This window comes from Peromyscus leucopus, chromosome 7, assembly GCF_004664715.2.
Source record: "Peromyscus leucopus breed LL Stock chromosome 7, UCI_PerLeu_2.1, whole genome shotgun sequence".
In the NCBI taxonomy this organism is placed as follows: domain Eukaryota; kingdom Metazoa; phylum Chordata; class Mammalia; order Rodentia; family Cricetidae; genus Peromyscus; species Peromyscus leucopus.
In genome coordinates this window covers 102,929,364-102,946,400 of record NC_051069.1, presented here as the reverse complement: position 1 = coordinate 102,946,400, position 17,037 = coordinate 102,929,364, and the positions used below count along the sequence as shown (strand labels likewise).

At 51.7% G+C, this 17,037-nt stretch overlaps 1 protein-coding gene across 1 annotated transcript in view; it reads left to right on the top strand.

Moving 5' to 3' along the window:
- Window positions 1–891: 891 nt before the first annotated feature.
- The window catches only part of Cmtm7 (CKLF like MARVEL transmembrane domain containing 7), a 30,919-nt gene continuing 14,773 nt past the window's right edge, over window positions 892–17,037 (top strand). The window contains exon 1 of the mRNA XM_028892994.2: window positions 892–1,213. Coding sequence (XP_028748827.1) covers window positions 1,079–1,213 — 135 coding nt within the window. The 5' untranslated portion in view covers window positions 892–1,078. The remainder of the gene's footprint in view (window positions 1,214–17,037) is intronic.

Below are 17,037 nucleotides of genomic sequence, written 5' to 3'. Positions count from 1 at the left end.
CCAATAACAGACCAGAAAAACCCTTCCTCGGTGAACCAAAATCATCTCCTCTTTCCTTGGGCTGCTTTTGCTAGGTGTTTTCTCAGTATGGGAAAGAAGAGTGACTAATACAAAGAGGGATACAGGCCTCTGAGAGGCAGAGAATGACAGAGCAGGACACCAACAGCCTCCTCACCACACACACACACACACACACACACACACACACACACACACAATTAAAAAAGATGTCTCACAATACTGAGGATGTTTCCTGGTTAATTTTAACTGTCAACTTTACACAGCCTAGAGTCATCTAAAAGCTCATGGAGTGTGGTGCACACCTTTACGTTCCAACACTGGGAGGTGGGGGGAGGTGAGGCAGGATACCCATGAGTTTGAGGTTAGCTGGGTTCATATAGTGAGTTCCAGGCTAGCCAGGGGTACATAGTGAGATACTGACTTATTTGTTTGTTTTTGAGACAAAGTCTCTCTATGTAGTTCTGGAGGCCCTGAAACTCACTATGTAAACCAGGTTGACCTCGAACTCACAGAGATCCTCCTGCCTCTGCCTCCCCAGTGCTGGAATTAAAAATATGGGCCACGACGCCGGCAAGAGAGAGCCTGTCTTTAAAAAATAAAAAATAAAAAAACAAAGAAAGCGGAATAGAGGGAGGATGGGGGAAGGAAGGTGTGTGCACGCACCTGTGCGCACACACACATGCACACGCAGCAGAAATGAACAGCGCAGGAGGGTACGCTCCGAGCATTTCACCCTACTGGTGTCAGCACCCAGGGGCAGCTGCACCCACACAAAAAAATCCCTGGAGGCTCATCACCAGCTGTGACCTGGGCGGTGCGCTCCTGGGAGAGGCCAGTGCCCCAGGCGTCCGGTTTCCTGCCCACACCAGTCCAACTTCCGCGAGTCTGGTGGGCAGGAGCTTGCGGGGCATCTGCTCGCGGTCCTCTCTGGGTCCCGCCACAGCTGGGAAGAGGGACCCGTGCGCCCCGCCCCTGAGGCCCCGCCCCGTCCCGTCTCAGCTTCACTGGCCAGAGGTCCCGGGGCCCCGGAGGCGGCCGGCCGGTCTGGGCCCCCGCGATGTCGCATGGATCGGGGCTCATCCGGACCACGTGCAGCAGCGGCGGCGCGCCGGGGCCAGGCCAGCCCTCGGAGGGACTGCTGGACCGGGTGTACCCGCGCACCCAGGGCGCCCTGCTCAAAGTGGCGCAGATGGTAAGAAGAGTGGAGTGGCCTGGGGACGCGTACACGGGGCTGCACCTGGCCGGGACTCCGGGAGCACCGCGCACCGCTTTGGTGCCCCCAGTGTCTCCTGGAAAGTTCCCGGAGCAGCCCGCAGGGTCCCCGGCCCCCTCCCTTCCCCAGCCGCCGCCCTGCGGGCCCGGCCGGCTTCCCCACCGAAACCTGGGGTGTAAGTTCCTTCTCGTCTTCCTTCCTCTTCTCCAGGCCGCACGTCTCGCACCCGGGCAGGGGAGGGAGAGTCCCTGGCTGTTCCCTGCCGTCCCCAGGCCGCGCCCGGCCGCCCGAGAGCCGAGGGCTCGCCTTGGCTTTCCGATCTCTGCTGGGGACGGGGAGAAGCGCCGCCTTTACGACGATCGCCGGGGCCCCTGCACTCCCCCAGGCCTCAGAGGCTCCTCTGAAGGCAGATGGTTAACTGGGAAGGCCTGTGGCTGAGGGGCTTCTGGTGGTCACTTGGAGCCAGGCAGGGTGAGGGGGCCGGTTGTTAGTGTGACCAGGGCTGCACAAAAAGCCTCTGGCCCGGCCAGAAGCTGCCGGGCCTGTTCCAGTTCGCTCTTTACCCACCCTTCTTTTACCCCTCCTGGTTTTGTTTTTTGTTTTGCTGTTTTCAACTTCTTTGAAATGTCTCGTCTTCAATACTGTTTGTGTGGTGTGTTTTGGAACTGGGTTGGACGGTTTGATTCCCCACTCACCGTGGGCGGAGAGGGGAGTGGTAGTTTTGTAGAAAGCTTGTGGGGACAGAAGTTTAGGGACCCCGGGCAAGGTCACAGACCCGGAAGCTGGGTCCTGCCTGCTAAGCCGGAGCAGCCCCTAGGGGCTGGGGTACAGGGCCAGAGCTTTCTGCCATCCATAGCCGACGTTTCGGTTGCCTCGTGTGTAGAAAGGTGACTGGCATTCTGTGTGGAAAGGGGAAGGAGAAGGTCTCCCTCTCTTAAGAAGGGTACCTGAATGGACCAAAATCAGCACACAGAGGCATTTTAAAAAGGAACTAAACATGTGCTGCTAAGCTGTTTTGGTTTGATCAGAGTGGTGTGTGGGACCCAGGCTAAGGGCCTTGATCAGCCAAACAAAACCGAGAGGCCACCTCTCTGATCTGTAAAAGATGGCTGAGTCAGAGAGACTCTAGGCACAGGTGGAGATGGGGTCCATGGGCAGAGGTTTGAATCAGAGGCCTCTGCCTAGAAAGTTCCCAGAGCAGCCCGAGGGGTCCCCGGCCTCCCTTCTCCAGCAAGTGAAGCAGGTGAGCGATGTCTGTGTTAGTCTGTGATTTTGGTTCACAACATTAATAATGGAGGGGAGAAACGTTAATGCTGGCCCCTGAGTCTGAGGGACAGGGATATTGTGCCAGCGTATGGGTGCCAGCGAAAGGGCCTGTTCAAAATCAGAGAGCAAAGATTTTAACAGCGGCTTCATCTGCCTGCTGCCTCTCTGTTAGCTCCTCTTAAAGCCCAGGCCAGGAGTCTCCCACCCTCACTGCAGCCAAGCTCATCAACTCCTGGGAGTGAGGCTGCCTGCTGGGGCCTCCTGTCTGGTTCCTGCCTCAACCCGGCTGTTCCGGGGTCTTCATTGATAGAAACCTCTCGCTTACCAGGTGGGGCGATTTATCAGGTGGGGTGAGCGGAAGCCGCCACACCACCACACCCTCCAGGGCCACTGTCTCAGTGCCATACAGACCTCTGTGTCTCCACTTCATGTGAAGTGTTTTCAGTGTTCCGACGAAAGATTTTTCAACATGGTAACCTTAAGAACCACAAAGGCTGGGGGGTTGGAAAGATGGCTCAGTGGTTAAGAATTGGTATACTTCCGTTCCAGAAGACCCAAGTTCATCCCCACACCTACTTCCGGCGGCTCTATAACGCTAACTCCAGGGAGACCTGATGCCTTCGACTTCCTTGGGCTCCTGCACTTGCACCTGCCCACGCACAGATACACATACATATCTGAAAAATTAAAAACTGCAAAGGCCAGGGCCGGGGCTGTAGCTCCGTGGGTTAGAGTACTTAATTAGATGGATTAGACCAATTCCAGCACCCCAGTTATGGGTGTGGTGGTTCCCACCTTTAACCTCAGCGTTCAGAACTCAGGTGGCAGAGGCGCGAGAATCAGGGGTTCATGGTCATTCTCGGCTACCCGGTGAGTTCCAGGCCAGCCTGGGCTACAAGAGGGGGGCATTGGACTACCTAGGGGAAACTGCCTTAGGCTCCTCTGGGCTTGTGACCTGTAGAAATGAAGAGGCCAGAGGCAAGAAGAAAGTGAGACTCATGTGAGTCCTGGTGCCTGCGCGTCATTTATTCAGGGGTGACCCTTGCAGTCCTGTGCTTGATGTCTTTCATCTTCCTCAGTGGGCTAGTCACATGATCACTGTTCTTGACTTGAAGGAATTCATTTAAAAGCATCTTTTTGTTTTGTTTTTTCCAGACAGGATTTCTCTATATATCCCTGGCTGTTTTGCAACTCACTCTAGAGCAGACTAGCCTTGAACTCAGAGATCTGCCTGCCCCTACCTCCCAAGTACCGAGATTTTACCACACCAGGCTCTTTTTTCTTTTCTTTTTTTTTTTTTTTTTTTTTTTTGTTTTTTCGAGACAGGGTTTCTCTGTGTAGCTTTGCGCCTTTCCTGGAACTCGTTTTGGAGACCAGGCTGGCCTCGAACTCACAGAGATCCTCCTGGCTCTGCCTCCCGAGTGCTGGGATTAAAGGCGTGCGCCACCACCACCCGGCTCAGGCTCTTTTTTCTAAGCCAGCTTTCAGTAATGTGCAGGGAATTGCATTACTGTACACCATGACTGTATCATCTCACTGAGTGCTTTTAAGGAATGGAGTGAGTCATGTCATTGACTGGTGAGGAAGCCGCCTGAAAGGCCATGAGCACCTAAACCACCCGGCTGGTGGGAGCAGCTGAAGTCTGGTTTGCACAGGTGTCCCCTTGCATCCCCAGAACACACAATTCTGGCAGAGTTTGAACTTGCTAACAATCCAGAGGAATCAAAACCACGGTGAGACAATGTCACACACATGACGTTGACGATAATAGGGACAGATGACAAGTGGCTAGGGTGTGGAAGGTGTAAAGAGGCCGGAACTCTGGGACCCTGCTGATGGGAGTGTAAAATGGCACAGTTCCTGTAAGGATGCAGTGTGCAGTATGTCAGAAGTTGTGCCACATAAGCATGGAAACCTGACTCGCGTGCGTGCGTGCGTGCGTGCGTGCGTGTGTGTGTGTGTGTGTGTGTGTGTGTGTGTGTGTGTGTCATGTGGCCACTACTCCTGCTAGCCTGGGAGAAGTGAAAATGTACATTTATATATATATTTATTTTCATGGCAGCATTCACAATAGCCAGAAGCTAGAAATAACACAGACAACCCTCCAAATGGTGAGTGAATTAATAATAGAAAAACAAAAGCACTCCACTTAAGTATAATACAGCAAAAGAAAAGGAGGGGGATCCTGAGATATGCAATTGTACTGGAGCTTCAGAAACAGTGTGCTAAGTGGGAGGGGGAAGTCACCCACCAAAGATCACGTTCTGTGGTTCTGATCAGTTGAAATGTTGAAAATAGGCAAATTATCATAGACACAGACGAACCTCAGGGGCCGCTCAGGGCTGGGCCGGTGCGGTGGTGGGAGGAAGTCAGAAGTGACTGTTGGTGGGTAGAGATTTGGGGGTGGTGACTGAAACGGTTCGAAGTTGTGGTTGATGGTTAGACAACCGTTGAGACTAGACTAAAAGCCACTGGACTTCACAGGAGCCCGGAATGAAGGCCCAGTCAGCCATTTGAAAGAGAAGCAGTTCAGGGGGCAAAGAGCATCTGGGCAGCCTCCGGGTATGGGAAGCAGGACTGTATTTCAGGGACACCCACAGCGTGCTCCGCCTCACGGAGTGTAGGCTGATGGGCCAGGCTTCTGGTGTCACCTGGGTGCCCAAGGGGCCTTAGCTGGAAGGGAAAGAATGGATGTAGAGGTCAGAGGACAGTTTTGTGGAATCTTCTAGAAGTGATGTGCACACCTGTAATCCCAGCTACTTCAGGCAGGAGGGTCAGAAGTTCAAGATCATCCTTGGCTACATAGAGAGTCCGAGACCAACCTGGACTACAACAGACTCTGCCTTGGGTGGGGGAATGGGGTCGAACACCTTGAACCCCAGAATTCCCAGCATGTGGATTATCTGTGAGTTCAAGGCTACATAGTGAGACTGCCTCAAAAAGAGCAAAATAAATATGTTAGCTTCCCTCACATCTTTTGTTATAATCATTAGAGGTGCACTCAGACCCAAGTGTGACCCTGCACCTTCATTTACTACCTCCAGAAATACAGAGACTGAAGGGCAGCCAAGAAACACATTGCTAAGATTCTGCCCAATCCTGACTGAGAACAGGAAGCCACTTTCTGCTAAAGGCTAAAAAATAAATGCTTAAAATGGATGATAAGGCTGGAAAGAGATGGCTCAGTAGTTAAGAGCACTGGCTGCCCTTCTTGAGGTCCTGGGTCCTTTATCAACTGTGTCTGGGCCCCTTCCCCATTTCTGAGGCAGCGTCTCCAGCCGCCCAGACTGGCCTCAGACTCACTACGTAGCTGAGAACAACCTTGAACTCCTGATGCTCCTGCCTCCACCTCCAGAGTACTGAAATGACAGGACGCCCCAGCGGGCCCAGCTGCCATCTGTTTTCTCCTAGCGTGGTTTGCAGCCAGGCATGGAGGCCCTGATTCATGTTACAGCCTCTCCCCCTGCCTCACTTCAAGTTCACGGCCTCCAGGCCTGTCCGTGTACACACGGTCACAGTGCCCTTCCTTGTAGAGAAATCGTGTTCAACAAGTGTGCCCATAGTTCCTCGGGATAGCTGCCACCTGCCCTCTGCAGAGAGAAATGAAGAGCTTTGTGCCCCTCGGGGGTGGATGGCATTGAACACTTTTCTAGACTGGCCTCAAACTCCCAGAGATCCTCCTACCCCTGCCTCCCGAGTGCTGGGATTAAAGGCGGCACCACCATGTCCAGGCTTTTCTAGACTTTTAAAGTATTTTTTACTTCACTTACTGTGTGTGTGTTTGTGTGTGTGCACCCACAAGAACTCACATGCGCACATGCACACATCCAAACTTGATCTGCACGTGGGGCTTTTTATGTGGGTTCTGGAGACTGAACTTGAGTCATCTGGCTCGCACAGCTAGCACCTCTCTCCCAGGCATCAGCCTCCCAGGCCTAGTTTTTAGACTTTGAATGTCTGTAAATCAATGGATTTCCCTTTATCGCCCACAGACTTCAACGTGCCAAGTAGAATAGTAATCATAATTGTAATAGTGGATTTGGTGCCTGGCATTTTGGAAAAGGAACAATAATAGGCTAGTTAGTCATGCTTGGAACTGTGCCTGAATTTAATTCCTGGTGACCGTGACGGTAGACAGTTCTAGAAGGTAGAGCCCTACAAGTAGGAGACTTTATATCCTCAAGCTGCAGATCCAAAGGGTTTTGTAGGCACGGCCCCCCACTAGGCACCCTGAAGAGCCAGCTGCTGCTGTGCTGAGAACCACTGGCCAAAGCTGAGGTACTCTGCCTGGAGACCATGAGGAGGGTGCACCAGGCTGCAGAACTGCGGAGGGGAAAGGGTGCGTGGTCACCTGTAGCGCCTGTGATTGGTCCCCTACTGTGCCGACACTGGGGGGGGGGAGTGTTGTTTGTCTGGTTTTATTTTAAACTGTCCAGTGGGTCCCAGCGACCCTCTAGGTCCGGGGGCTAGCAGCAGCACCCGGGGAACGGTGTAGTTCTTCAAATTCTGGTAATAGAGAAGGCCTCTCCTTCTTCCCCTGCCCCGGTTTCCTGCATGGCCCGTGGGCAGCGCATCTGTTTCCTCCCTGCCATCTGCCCGCCGCCTGCGCCGCTGCTGGCCAACCTCGGCCCTGGAAGGCCCCCTGACCTGCCAGCTGCTGCTTCCCCTATCACCAGACTGGCTCGGTATTGCGAGAAATCCACGGGAGTCTGCTCAAAGGGTAAAAGGAATTCGTTAGGAAAGAAAGCTCACTAAACAGGAGAATCGTCACAGGGTCCTGGAAGGCTGGGGGACGGTCCCACGCTGCTCTGCCGCTGCCGGAGTCAGTCCACGGCATCCAAGCCCACAAGGAGAGAAAAGACCGGCCTAGGAGCGGCTCAGGTCTTAAGGGTACCCCGAGGCCACGCCCCAGGGGCAGGCACTGCAAGGTCACAGGTAGAACAGGTATCCACTACAGCTCTGCAGCTTCCTCGCTGGCTGGCTGGCTACACTCCCTGCATTTCTCACAGGCCAGAAAAGGCATTCCGGGCTCTTGGGGGTTTGGACCCAGCTGGGAGCCCCCAGGGACTCCGAGAAGTGACAACACTCCTTGTGGAGCATCTGCAGCCGCAGAGGTGCAGCCTCCAGTGGACGTCAGGTCCCCTGGCTCACGCTGGCTATGTCCCGAGGCAGCCCCCCCCCCCATGGTTAGGACAAATGGCTGGATGGAACAGGTGAGAAGTTGCTGGGAAGAGCTTTTCACGTGCTCTAAAGGACCCTCGGGAGCCCCTTCTTCCCAGGGGGATGGCCTGGAAGATGGAGAGCAGGGGAAATGCGACCTTGCGTCAGGACCTCCCAACTTTTATTCCCACCTCCCTGAGCAGCTGCAGCTCCCCCTCTTGCTTAAGAAGAGGCACAAACAATCGAACCCTTTCTCCTTTACAGCAGGAGAGTGGCAGTTAGCTAAATAATGCCGGGCTGAGCTCGGCAGGGGGGCTGGGTGTTTCCTCGGGTTTCCTTGCTGGTCTCACTGTCTCAGGGGTTGGGTCCAATGCCCTTTTTACAGGTGAGTATTGAGGCAGAGGCGCTATGTCATTTGTCTTAAGGCCTGAAAGCCATGACTGGTGACACTATCAAGTCAGATCCCATCAAGTCAGAGCCCAGAACCGAAGCTTTTTTTTTTTTTTTTGGACAGGGTTTCATGTATCCCACCATATATTTGTGTACCTAAATGTAAGCTTGAGTGTCTGACCCTCCTGCCTCCACCTCCAGAGTGCCGAGAATACAAGCATGGTGCTGTGGTAAAGTTGGTAAAGTAAGTGGTACTTTACCAACCGAGTCATCCTCCCCGGGCCCTGGCTGTGTGGGGTTATTTTAGATTTATTATTTGTATTTATGTGTGTGTGTGTGTGTGTGTGTGTGCTGCATGGGTTTGTGTGCACCACAGTACCTAAGGTTTCCTGAACAGGGGTTACAAGCTATAGGCAGTCGTGATCTGCCATGTGGGTCCTGGGAACCAAACCCAAGGTCCTCTGGAAGAGGTGTAAGTGCTCTTAGCCACCGAGCCATCTCTCTGTCCCCCTGGCTGTATAGTTTTCTCTCCCCCGCTTTGGATAAACAGAACCATTGAGATAATTATGACTTTCCCCATGTTAAAGAAAAAAAAAATCTATTGAATTCTGCCTCTGCACTTGAACCTGGCCAGGGCCAACCAAGTCACTGTTTCCTCACCGAGCCTGCAGCTTTTGTGTGTGGTGAGCAGACTCTCCCAGACTGGCTCAACATGACAGACACACCCTTGGGGGAGCCCAGGGAGACACACTCTTATATAAGTCCATCCTGAGTAAGGGCGGAATTCCTGATGCTGCCCGATGAGCCACGAAAAGGGGGTGGAGCATCGTTCCCGTGAGTACATCACACCGTTGCAGAGATGAAGGGCTGCTGAGGACGCAGGTAAGGGCCCCAGAGGCAGCCACTTCTGCTGTCCCGAGGGAGGGCCTAACACATGCAACAAAGAGCCTTTAAAAGGAACACTGCATCTTCCTAAAGGGGGGTCCTCTTGTGCCCCTCAAGTGCTGGGATTACAGGTGCAGCGGTACACACTATCACCCAGTTTTAGATGGAACTGGGGGTCAAACCCAGGGCTTCCTGCCTGCTAGGCAAACACTCTACTAACTGAGCCATGTCCCCAGCCCTGTGTGGAGTTTTGTTTTGTTTTGTTTTGTTTGTTTTGTTGAGGCAGGGTTTCTCTATGTAGCCCTGGCTGTCCTGGAAATCACTGTGTTCCAAGTTGGCCTTGAACCCGCAGAGATCCGCCTGCCTCTGCCTCCCAAGTGCTGGGATAAAGCCTGTGCCACCATGCCCAGCTTCCTGTATGGAATTTTGTAAAGTGAGAACTTTTTTTTGTCAGGCTAGTGAGGTGATTCAGCAGTTGGGAGCATACTGCTTTTGAGGAAGGCCTAAATTTGGATCCAGCACCCACATCAAGGGGCTCAAACCCACTTACGTCCCTGGCCGCCTCCTGTGCACAGACACACACATGCATATAACTATAGATTTTTTTAAAGCTCATATCATCACTATATTGTGGTTGGGTGTTAGCTGGCACCCTGTTTTACAGATGAGGCAGTGACGTAGGCACCTGAGTATCTTGTCAAAACCACTTAGCTGTCGAACTGGTGCCATATCTCTGCTGTCCACCTCTTCTCCATGGTCCCTTCCCAAGCTCTTCTGGAGAAATTAAAATCCTGTCAGGTGTGGTGGCATACATCTGTAATTCCAGTTCTCAGGAACTTAGGCTGAAGCAGGAACATGCAGGTTTGAGTACAGCCTTGGCCATGTAGTAAAACCCTAAAAGGACAGAAAGGAGCATCCTTTTGGAGAGCGTTGTGTTCCAGGGAATGGGCTTGCCGTGTTAGTGTGAGCAGTCACCACCAGCAGGCACAGATTCCTTCCCACCTGTGTTAGCTCTGGGTCCTTTGTGGGTGCCTTTGTAGATATTATCTTAGTTTTTCATATACAGGGTGAGCATGGTGCTTCACCCCTGCAGTCCTAGCACTTGGGTGGCTGATGCAGGAGGATTACCTCAAGGTTGGGGTCAACCTGGACTAGAGTGAGATCTTGTAAAAGAGACGGGAATGAGGAAGAGAAGGAAAGAAAGGAGACTGGCAGACACTCCGGATAGTAGCATTCACGGACCAAATGTTTGCTCTTAGAAGCCTGCCCTGCCCTGAGCCTGAGTTCTCCAGCCTCACACTGTCACAGAGAAGGACACACTCAGTGTCCCCACGGTGCTCAGAGTACCGCGGCTAGAGCACACATCTGGAGTTCTCTGGGACCTGGAAAGTGGGGAGAGCCGCAGCCGGTGGACCTGGAGGCAGAGCTGGCTGGGAGAGCTTATGCAGCTGTTTCACGGGGTGAGGCAGAGATCTGAGCAGATGGAGATAGACAAAAGCAAGCTTCCCTGGGCCCGGCCTCAGCCAACTTCATGGGGAGCCAGGGAAGAGTGGTCCTGTCCTCACTGGCCACATTGTAGAAAGAGGCCAATGAAGCCCCAAGACCTCTGAGCCACAGAGCCGCAGATGCCTAAGGGAAGCAAGGACAGAGGGCATGGAGGAATGAGTTCACAGCAGCATCCTTAGCTGCTGGAGATGCCCTGGTGGATACAGGGAGTCCGGGCCCTTGAGCAGGAGGACATCGGAGCTGGGAGTTGTGGATTCCCTGCTGTGTTGTGTGGAAGCTGGGGGGGGGGGCTACCTCTTGTCTGTCTCTGCCAGGTGTGTCCGTCTTCACACTGCGAAGATGCTGCCACATACAAAATCCACGCCAGAGAACTGCACAACTGAGTCTCAGTCTCTCTGTCTGTCTGTCTCTTTGTCTCTCCCTCTCCCTCTCTCTCTCTCTCTGTCTCTCCCTCCCTCTCTCTCTCTCTCTCTCTCTCTCACACACACACACACACACGCACACACGCACACACGCACACACGCACACACGCACACAATCATCTAAATGTTTTAAGTAAGCTGACAGTCTGTCAAACTGTGTTCATAGCTGTCCTGGGGCACATGTGGCCCACTGGCCACAGGTTGAACACATCTGGTGGCATCTGGTGCTCTGTGAGTATGCACACCCGCTGCATTCCTGCTGACTGTGACCTGGCTTGTCTGCTGTCTTCTCAGAGTCCCTCTGGACCCGCAGCTCCAGGCACGGGCGCCCCAGGACTTCCAGGTTACACTTGCTGTCCACTGAAAGAGCTGTGCTGTTCTGTTGTTCTTTTCCAACTCTAATTTCAAATAAGAGCAGGAGGGGTGGGGATCAATATTTACTGAGTGAGAAATAAAGTCGATGGGGAAGAAAATGATTTCAACAGCCTTTTTCCTGTTTCAACAATGTCATGATGATAGCAATAACTGAATCTGTGTGTGTGTGTGTTTGTGTGTGTGTGTGTGTGTGTGTGTGTGTGTGTGTGTGTGTGTGTGCGTGCGCGCGCGCGCTTAGCTGTGCGTGCTGGAGAGGTGCATATTTGTGCATGTGCGTGAGGAAGCTAAGGTCAAACTCAGGTGTGCTCAGTTACTGTTCCCCTTTTGAGACAGTTCTCTCTCTGAACCTGAGCTCCCCTGCCTGGCCAAGCAAGACCCAGGAACCTGCCCATCCCCACCTCCCCAGCACTGGGATGACAAGTGTGGGCCACCACTCCTGGCCTTTTCACACAGGTGCTGAGGACCAAACCCGGGTCCTCCTGCGTACGCAGCCAACGCTTCACCCAACACTTCACCGACTAACCAACTGAGCCATCCCCCACCTGTGCAGCAGCTCTGGAACTCACTCTGTAGCCCAGGCTGGCCTCGAACTCACAAAGACCCACCTGCCTCCTGCCAATGCACCACTGCTTTTTTTTTTTTTTTTTTTTTTTTTTTTTTTGCTTCTCTGCCTCCCAACTGCTCCGATTAAAGGTATGCGCCACCATGGCCTGGCACACCATTTCATTTTTAACTCCTTGTAACCACCTAAGTCACAACCATGGACAAATGTGTCCTGGAGAAGAGCCCATGACTGCTGGAGTGGGCACCTTCCTGACACCTCCTGTGTCTCTTGGAAAATGAGACAAGCTGCAGACATGCGTGTCTACAGTGCACTGCTTGTTTTGTTTCTGAGACAAGGTCTTGTTATGTTGCCCCAGCTAGCCTGGAACTCACAATTCTCCTGCCTCTCCACCTTCCTAGTGCTGAGATTACACACGTGTGTACCACAATCCCCAGCTGTGACACCAGTGTTCCAAGGTTTCTTTCCAGTACTGGTCAGGGTGTCCTGCTTACTGCATGACACTTTGGGTGGAGGAAAGAACTCGGGGGCAAGATACGTATTGGCCCCCATAGGCTCGTATATTTGAAGCTTGGTACCACCAGTTGGTGGAATTATTTGGCGAGGATTAGGAGGCGTGGCCTTGTTGAGGGAGGTGTGTCTCTGCGAGTGGTCTTTAAGGTTTTAGAAGCCCACACCATTCCAGTTGGCTCACTCTCTGCCTTGCGATCCTTGTCTCAACATGTAAGCTCTCAGCTACTGCTCCAGCCAGCCTGCATGCTGCATGCCTCCTGCCATGATGACCATGCACTAAACCTCTGAGACTGTGAGCAAGCCCCCGGTTAAATGCTTTCTTGTATAAGTTGCTTCCTTCACTGTGTCTCCAGTCACCATCAGTGGGGACAGCCGTGCTGTACTAAAAAGTAATTGCTGCAACTTTTACACACAGTGTCTTACTTCGGCAGGCCAGTTTAGCTATAATTTTCTACTCTAAACCTCTACTTTGGGGGCAGCAGGTAATTTAACAGAGTGTGGGTGGGGAGGAATAGCTAGACTACAGGTATTAGCAGGGGTCTTGTGTTTTCTGTTCATCTGTGGCAGGACCTAAGCTGGTCTGAGGCATTTTTGAAAATGAACCATCAGATTTTAAAATTTCTTTCTGGAAAAGAGACATTTTCCTCAGCGGTGTGGCCCCTGGCAAGTTGCCCATGCTCCGGGAGTAGCCCTAATTAAACTCAGTGTGAGGGGAAAGGAGAAAAAGAAGAGAATGTGAGGTAGTGAGGCTGGAGCCCTGGAAGAGCTGTGCATCTCAAGAGCTGAAGGAGGAGACGAATCCTGGGCTGGAGTCTATAGAGAACAAGCTTCTGCCACCCTCACTTCCACTCGGGTAAAGATTTGGCTTCCAGAACTGCAAGGGAATGAATGTCCACTGGGGTCATTGGCTAGAGAAGCCACGGGAAACTCGCCAGGCCATTAAAGACTTCGAAGTGTGGCCAGATTCTAATAACATCAACACTGTACACTGTAGGCATCTAATGTGTCCTTCTGAACAGACTTTCCTCATTTCCAGTTAAAAGCCTGCCGAGCAGCGATGACCAGCCTCTAAGGCCCTCTGAGTGGCAATTGTTTCTCAGCCCTCTTGGAGTACATTATTCCCTTGGCAGAGAAAGCAGCGCCCTGGAATGTCTGCTGAGACCCCTGTAAGAAAGAAAACACCAGAGAGCAATTCCCAGATGACAGAGTGGTCACAGAGGATAAAAAATGTATTCTAGACAAGTGCTGTGCCTGGCTTTGGACAGTCTTTCCACCCAGATTCCTTCAAACCTTTAGATGCCAGATAAACCTTCTGTATCTCAACGCTATGCTTGAATATCATTCTGACACCTACTTTAAAGATGAGCTGCAGGCCTGTCGAAATGACTCAGTGGGTAAGAATGCTTGCATGCAAGCCTGGAGACAAGAATTCTGATTTCCAGAGCCCACGTAAAGTCCAGACCCAGTAGCACACATCTGTAATCAGAGCATTGTGCCTACGGGACATGGAGGCAGGGAGAGCTAGCCTGGCTTATGATTTTGTCTCTGAACCAGTTGAGAGTGAGTTTCCGATGTGGTGTACTCAGTGCACTTTTTCTAGAAAGGGCCTTCTTCTCTACATATTGCTAACAGGAAGTCAATGGCACTGATGATGCTATCTGCAAGTCTTAGTCAGACTTTACCACAACCCACTAACGGCCTTCTGGTCTAGGGGCCCAGGATCATGTGATCACACATGATCTCATTCAGTGGTCAGGTCTCTTTCTTCCTCTTCAGTCTAGAAGCTTTTTGGAATTATAGGTGTGCACTTACCACACTTGGTTTATGTGGTGCTGCAGACTGAACTTTGTGCCAACTGACCTATATTCTCTGCCGGGTCTTTTTCTCATCAAACTTCCTCCTACTTCAGCGATACTTCCAGAAGAGGTCAGTATCAGTGTATTCCATCTCTCTCCGCCTCATTATTTTGAGACAGGGTCTCACCATATAGTCTTATGTAGACAAGGCTGTCCTCACACTCACAGATATCTGCCTGCCTCTGCTTCCTGAGTGCTCGGATTAAAGGCACGCAAACGTCACAGCCAACCCACTGTTGTGGGAATTCCTTCTTTTCAGCCAATAGCTTTGGGGTACAAGCCCTAGGGTGTGGCTTTGTCTGTGTATGTGACCCCTTAAGCGAATGGAGAGAGGAGTCATGCTCTCTCTTGGGTTGCCAGGACCAGGTCAAGCGGTACGGAGCAGCTTGCAGTTGGTCCCCCATCCCCGCCAGGGACAGGACAGGACAGCAGTAGCTAGACCAGAGGATCAGCAGTGGCAGCTTCCTTATTCAGTACCAGTGAGTGCTTTATCCCCATTTTATACCTTAATAAATTCTTGAGATCCCTTAACAGATTCGTGGGTTCTCTTAACAGCCCACCTTATTATTTTTTTAATTATTTATTTATGTGCATTGGTGTTTTGCCTGCACGTATGTCTGTGTGAAGGTGTCAGATTCCCTGGGACTGGAGTTACAGACAGTTGTGAGCTGCCATGTGGTGCTGGGAATTGAACCCGGGTCTTCTGGAAGAGCAGTCAGTGCTCTTAACTGCCGAGCTGTCTCTCCAGCCCCAGCCACCTTATTATTTTTTGAGGCAGGGTCTTTCAGTGTGCCTGGATCTCACTAATTCTACTAGACTGGCTGGCTGTCAGCCCCTCCTCTTCAGCATGGGGTCACAGCTGTGCACAGCTGTGCACAGATGTTGGGAATAGAACCCAGGTCCTCACAGCTGTGTAGCAAGCATTGCACTAACTGGGCCTTCTCCCCACCCCCTTACTTTACCTCTGTCAGACAAAACATTAATTGACCATGTTCTTAAGGGATCCCCTCCCCTGCCCTCCCTCCCCTTCCTTTCTCTTCAGTATCACCAACATGTCTGTACTTCAACCCAATCCACATTCTCTTAATTACTATTACTTTTACAGTGAGCCTTCAAACTGTATAGTGATCATCTGTAAAACTGTTTTGATTATTCCCACTTTTCCTTCCCCTATAAATTTCAGAATCAGTTTGTCAATACATACACATGCACGCACGCACCAAAAAAAAAGGAAAAAAAAAAGCCTGTGTGCTGGGTTTCGACCCAGGTTCTGTTGAACTGGCTCACCAGTCCTGGGGAGAATTCACTTATCGACAGTGCTGTATTTTCCGTGAGTACCTCCCGATTTGCTGCTGTTAGAAGTGGTATTTGCTAGCTAGGCGGTAGTGGCACACACCTTTAATCCCAGCACTCAGGAGGCAGAGGCAGGCAGATCTCTGAGTTCGAGGCCAGTCTGGTCTACAGAGCGAGTTCCAGGCCAGCCAGGGCTGCACAGAGAGACCCCGTCTGGAAAAACAAAAAGGAAGTGGTACTTGTTTTTAGTGTGTAAATTCAGTTTTCGTTGCTCACGTACAGAAATATGGTTGCTCTCGTAAACTGAACTCTGCAACCCGTGCCATTGCTGACTCATATTCATTCCAGAACCGTCTTTTTGGGTGTTTTGTAGACTTGAGCATATTGCCTAAAATGAAACTGTGCGCTTCCCTTTTCAGTGTGTGTTCCTGTCACAGCTTCAGTCAGTTAGAGAAGCTATCTTCTTGTCACCTCCTGTCCTGAGGCACAGCCTACCTTTCTCACCACCAAGCACAGTCAGCTTGTCTTGACCACTCTCTGTTCAGGTTAAGGTTGGCCCTCGCTTACTGAGAGGTTTTTTGTTTTGTTTCTTATCATGGATGGATATTGAAATTATTGCCATATGCCTGCTTCTTCTGCATCAGTTGACAGGGACACATGGCTGCCTCTCGGGTCTGCTTCTCTAGTGTGTTGCTTCAAATCATTTGAAACGATTAAACCAGCTGTGCATTCCTGAGATGCCCCGCGCATTCCCATTTCTTCTGTGTTGCTGGTGTGACGTGCTAAGATGCAACTGAGGGGCAGAAAGTCCGAGAGCTTCCAGCCACCCCCTCTGAGATGTTGGCATATGAACAGTCCATGCTGAGTTACTCGGAATCCATATCCTTTTTCGGTGACAGACTTTTATTTTGTTGTTTTGGTTTGGTTTTTGTTTTTGTTTTTTTCAAGACAGGGTTTCTCTGTATAGCCTTGGCTATACTTGAACTCACTCTATAGACCAGGATGGCCTTGAACTCAGAGATCCACCTGCCTCTGCTTCCTGACTGCTGGGATTAAAGGTGTGCACTACCACCACCACAGGGCTGATTTTTTTTTCCCCCTTTAACCTCTTTTTATTTTTTAACCTCTTCCTCAGTTCTGCTATGCTTTAGGAAAGGGAACATTCTGCAACCCAATTCTGAGACAGGGGTTAGAAGGAAGCCTTTGCTCTTGGTCGCAAGGTTCATGAAGACCTCAACTGACCCTTGTCTCCCCCCCTCCTGCCCTGACCCACCCCCCAGCTGTCACCTGAGGACTGCAGGCCTGTGTCCAGTTCACCTGAACTGTGCAGGTGGATGAGTACAGGCACTATGGAGGACAGACCTATAGTCGGGCTTCGTGGCCTCCCCACTTCCTCCCAGGGCTTCCAGGCCAGGGGCGGGGCCTTCTGTGGAGACTGAAAGGCCTTCTTTGTCTTTCTCCTTTGACAGGCTTTGACAGTAGCTGAGGCAGTCTCGGCGTGGCCTGGTAAAAGGAGCATGTGGGGCTAGCCAAGGTCAGCCATCCCAGGTTATTTTTAATAAGTGGAGGCTAAGG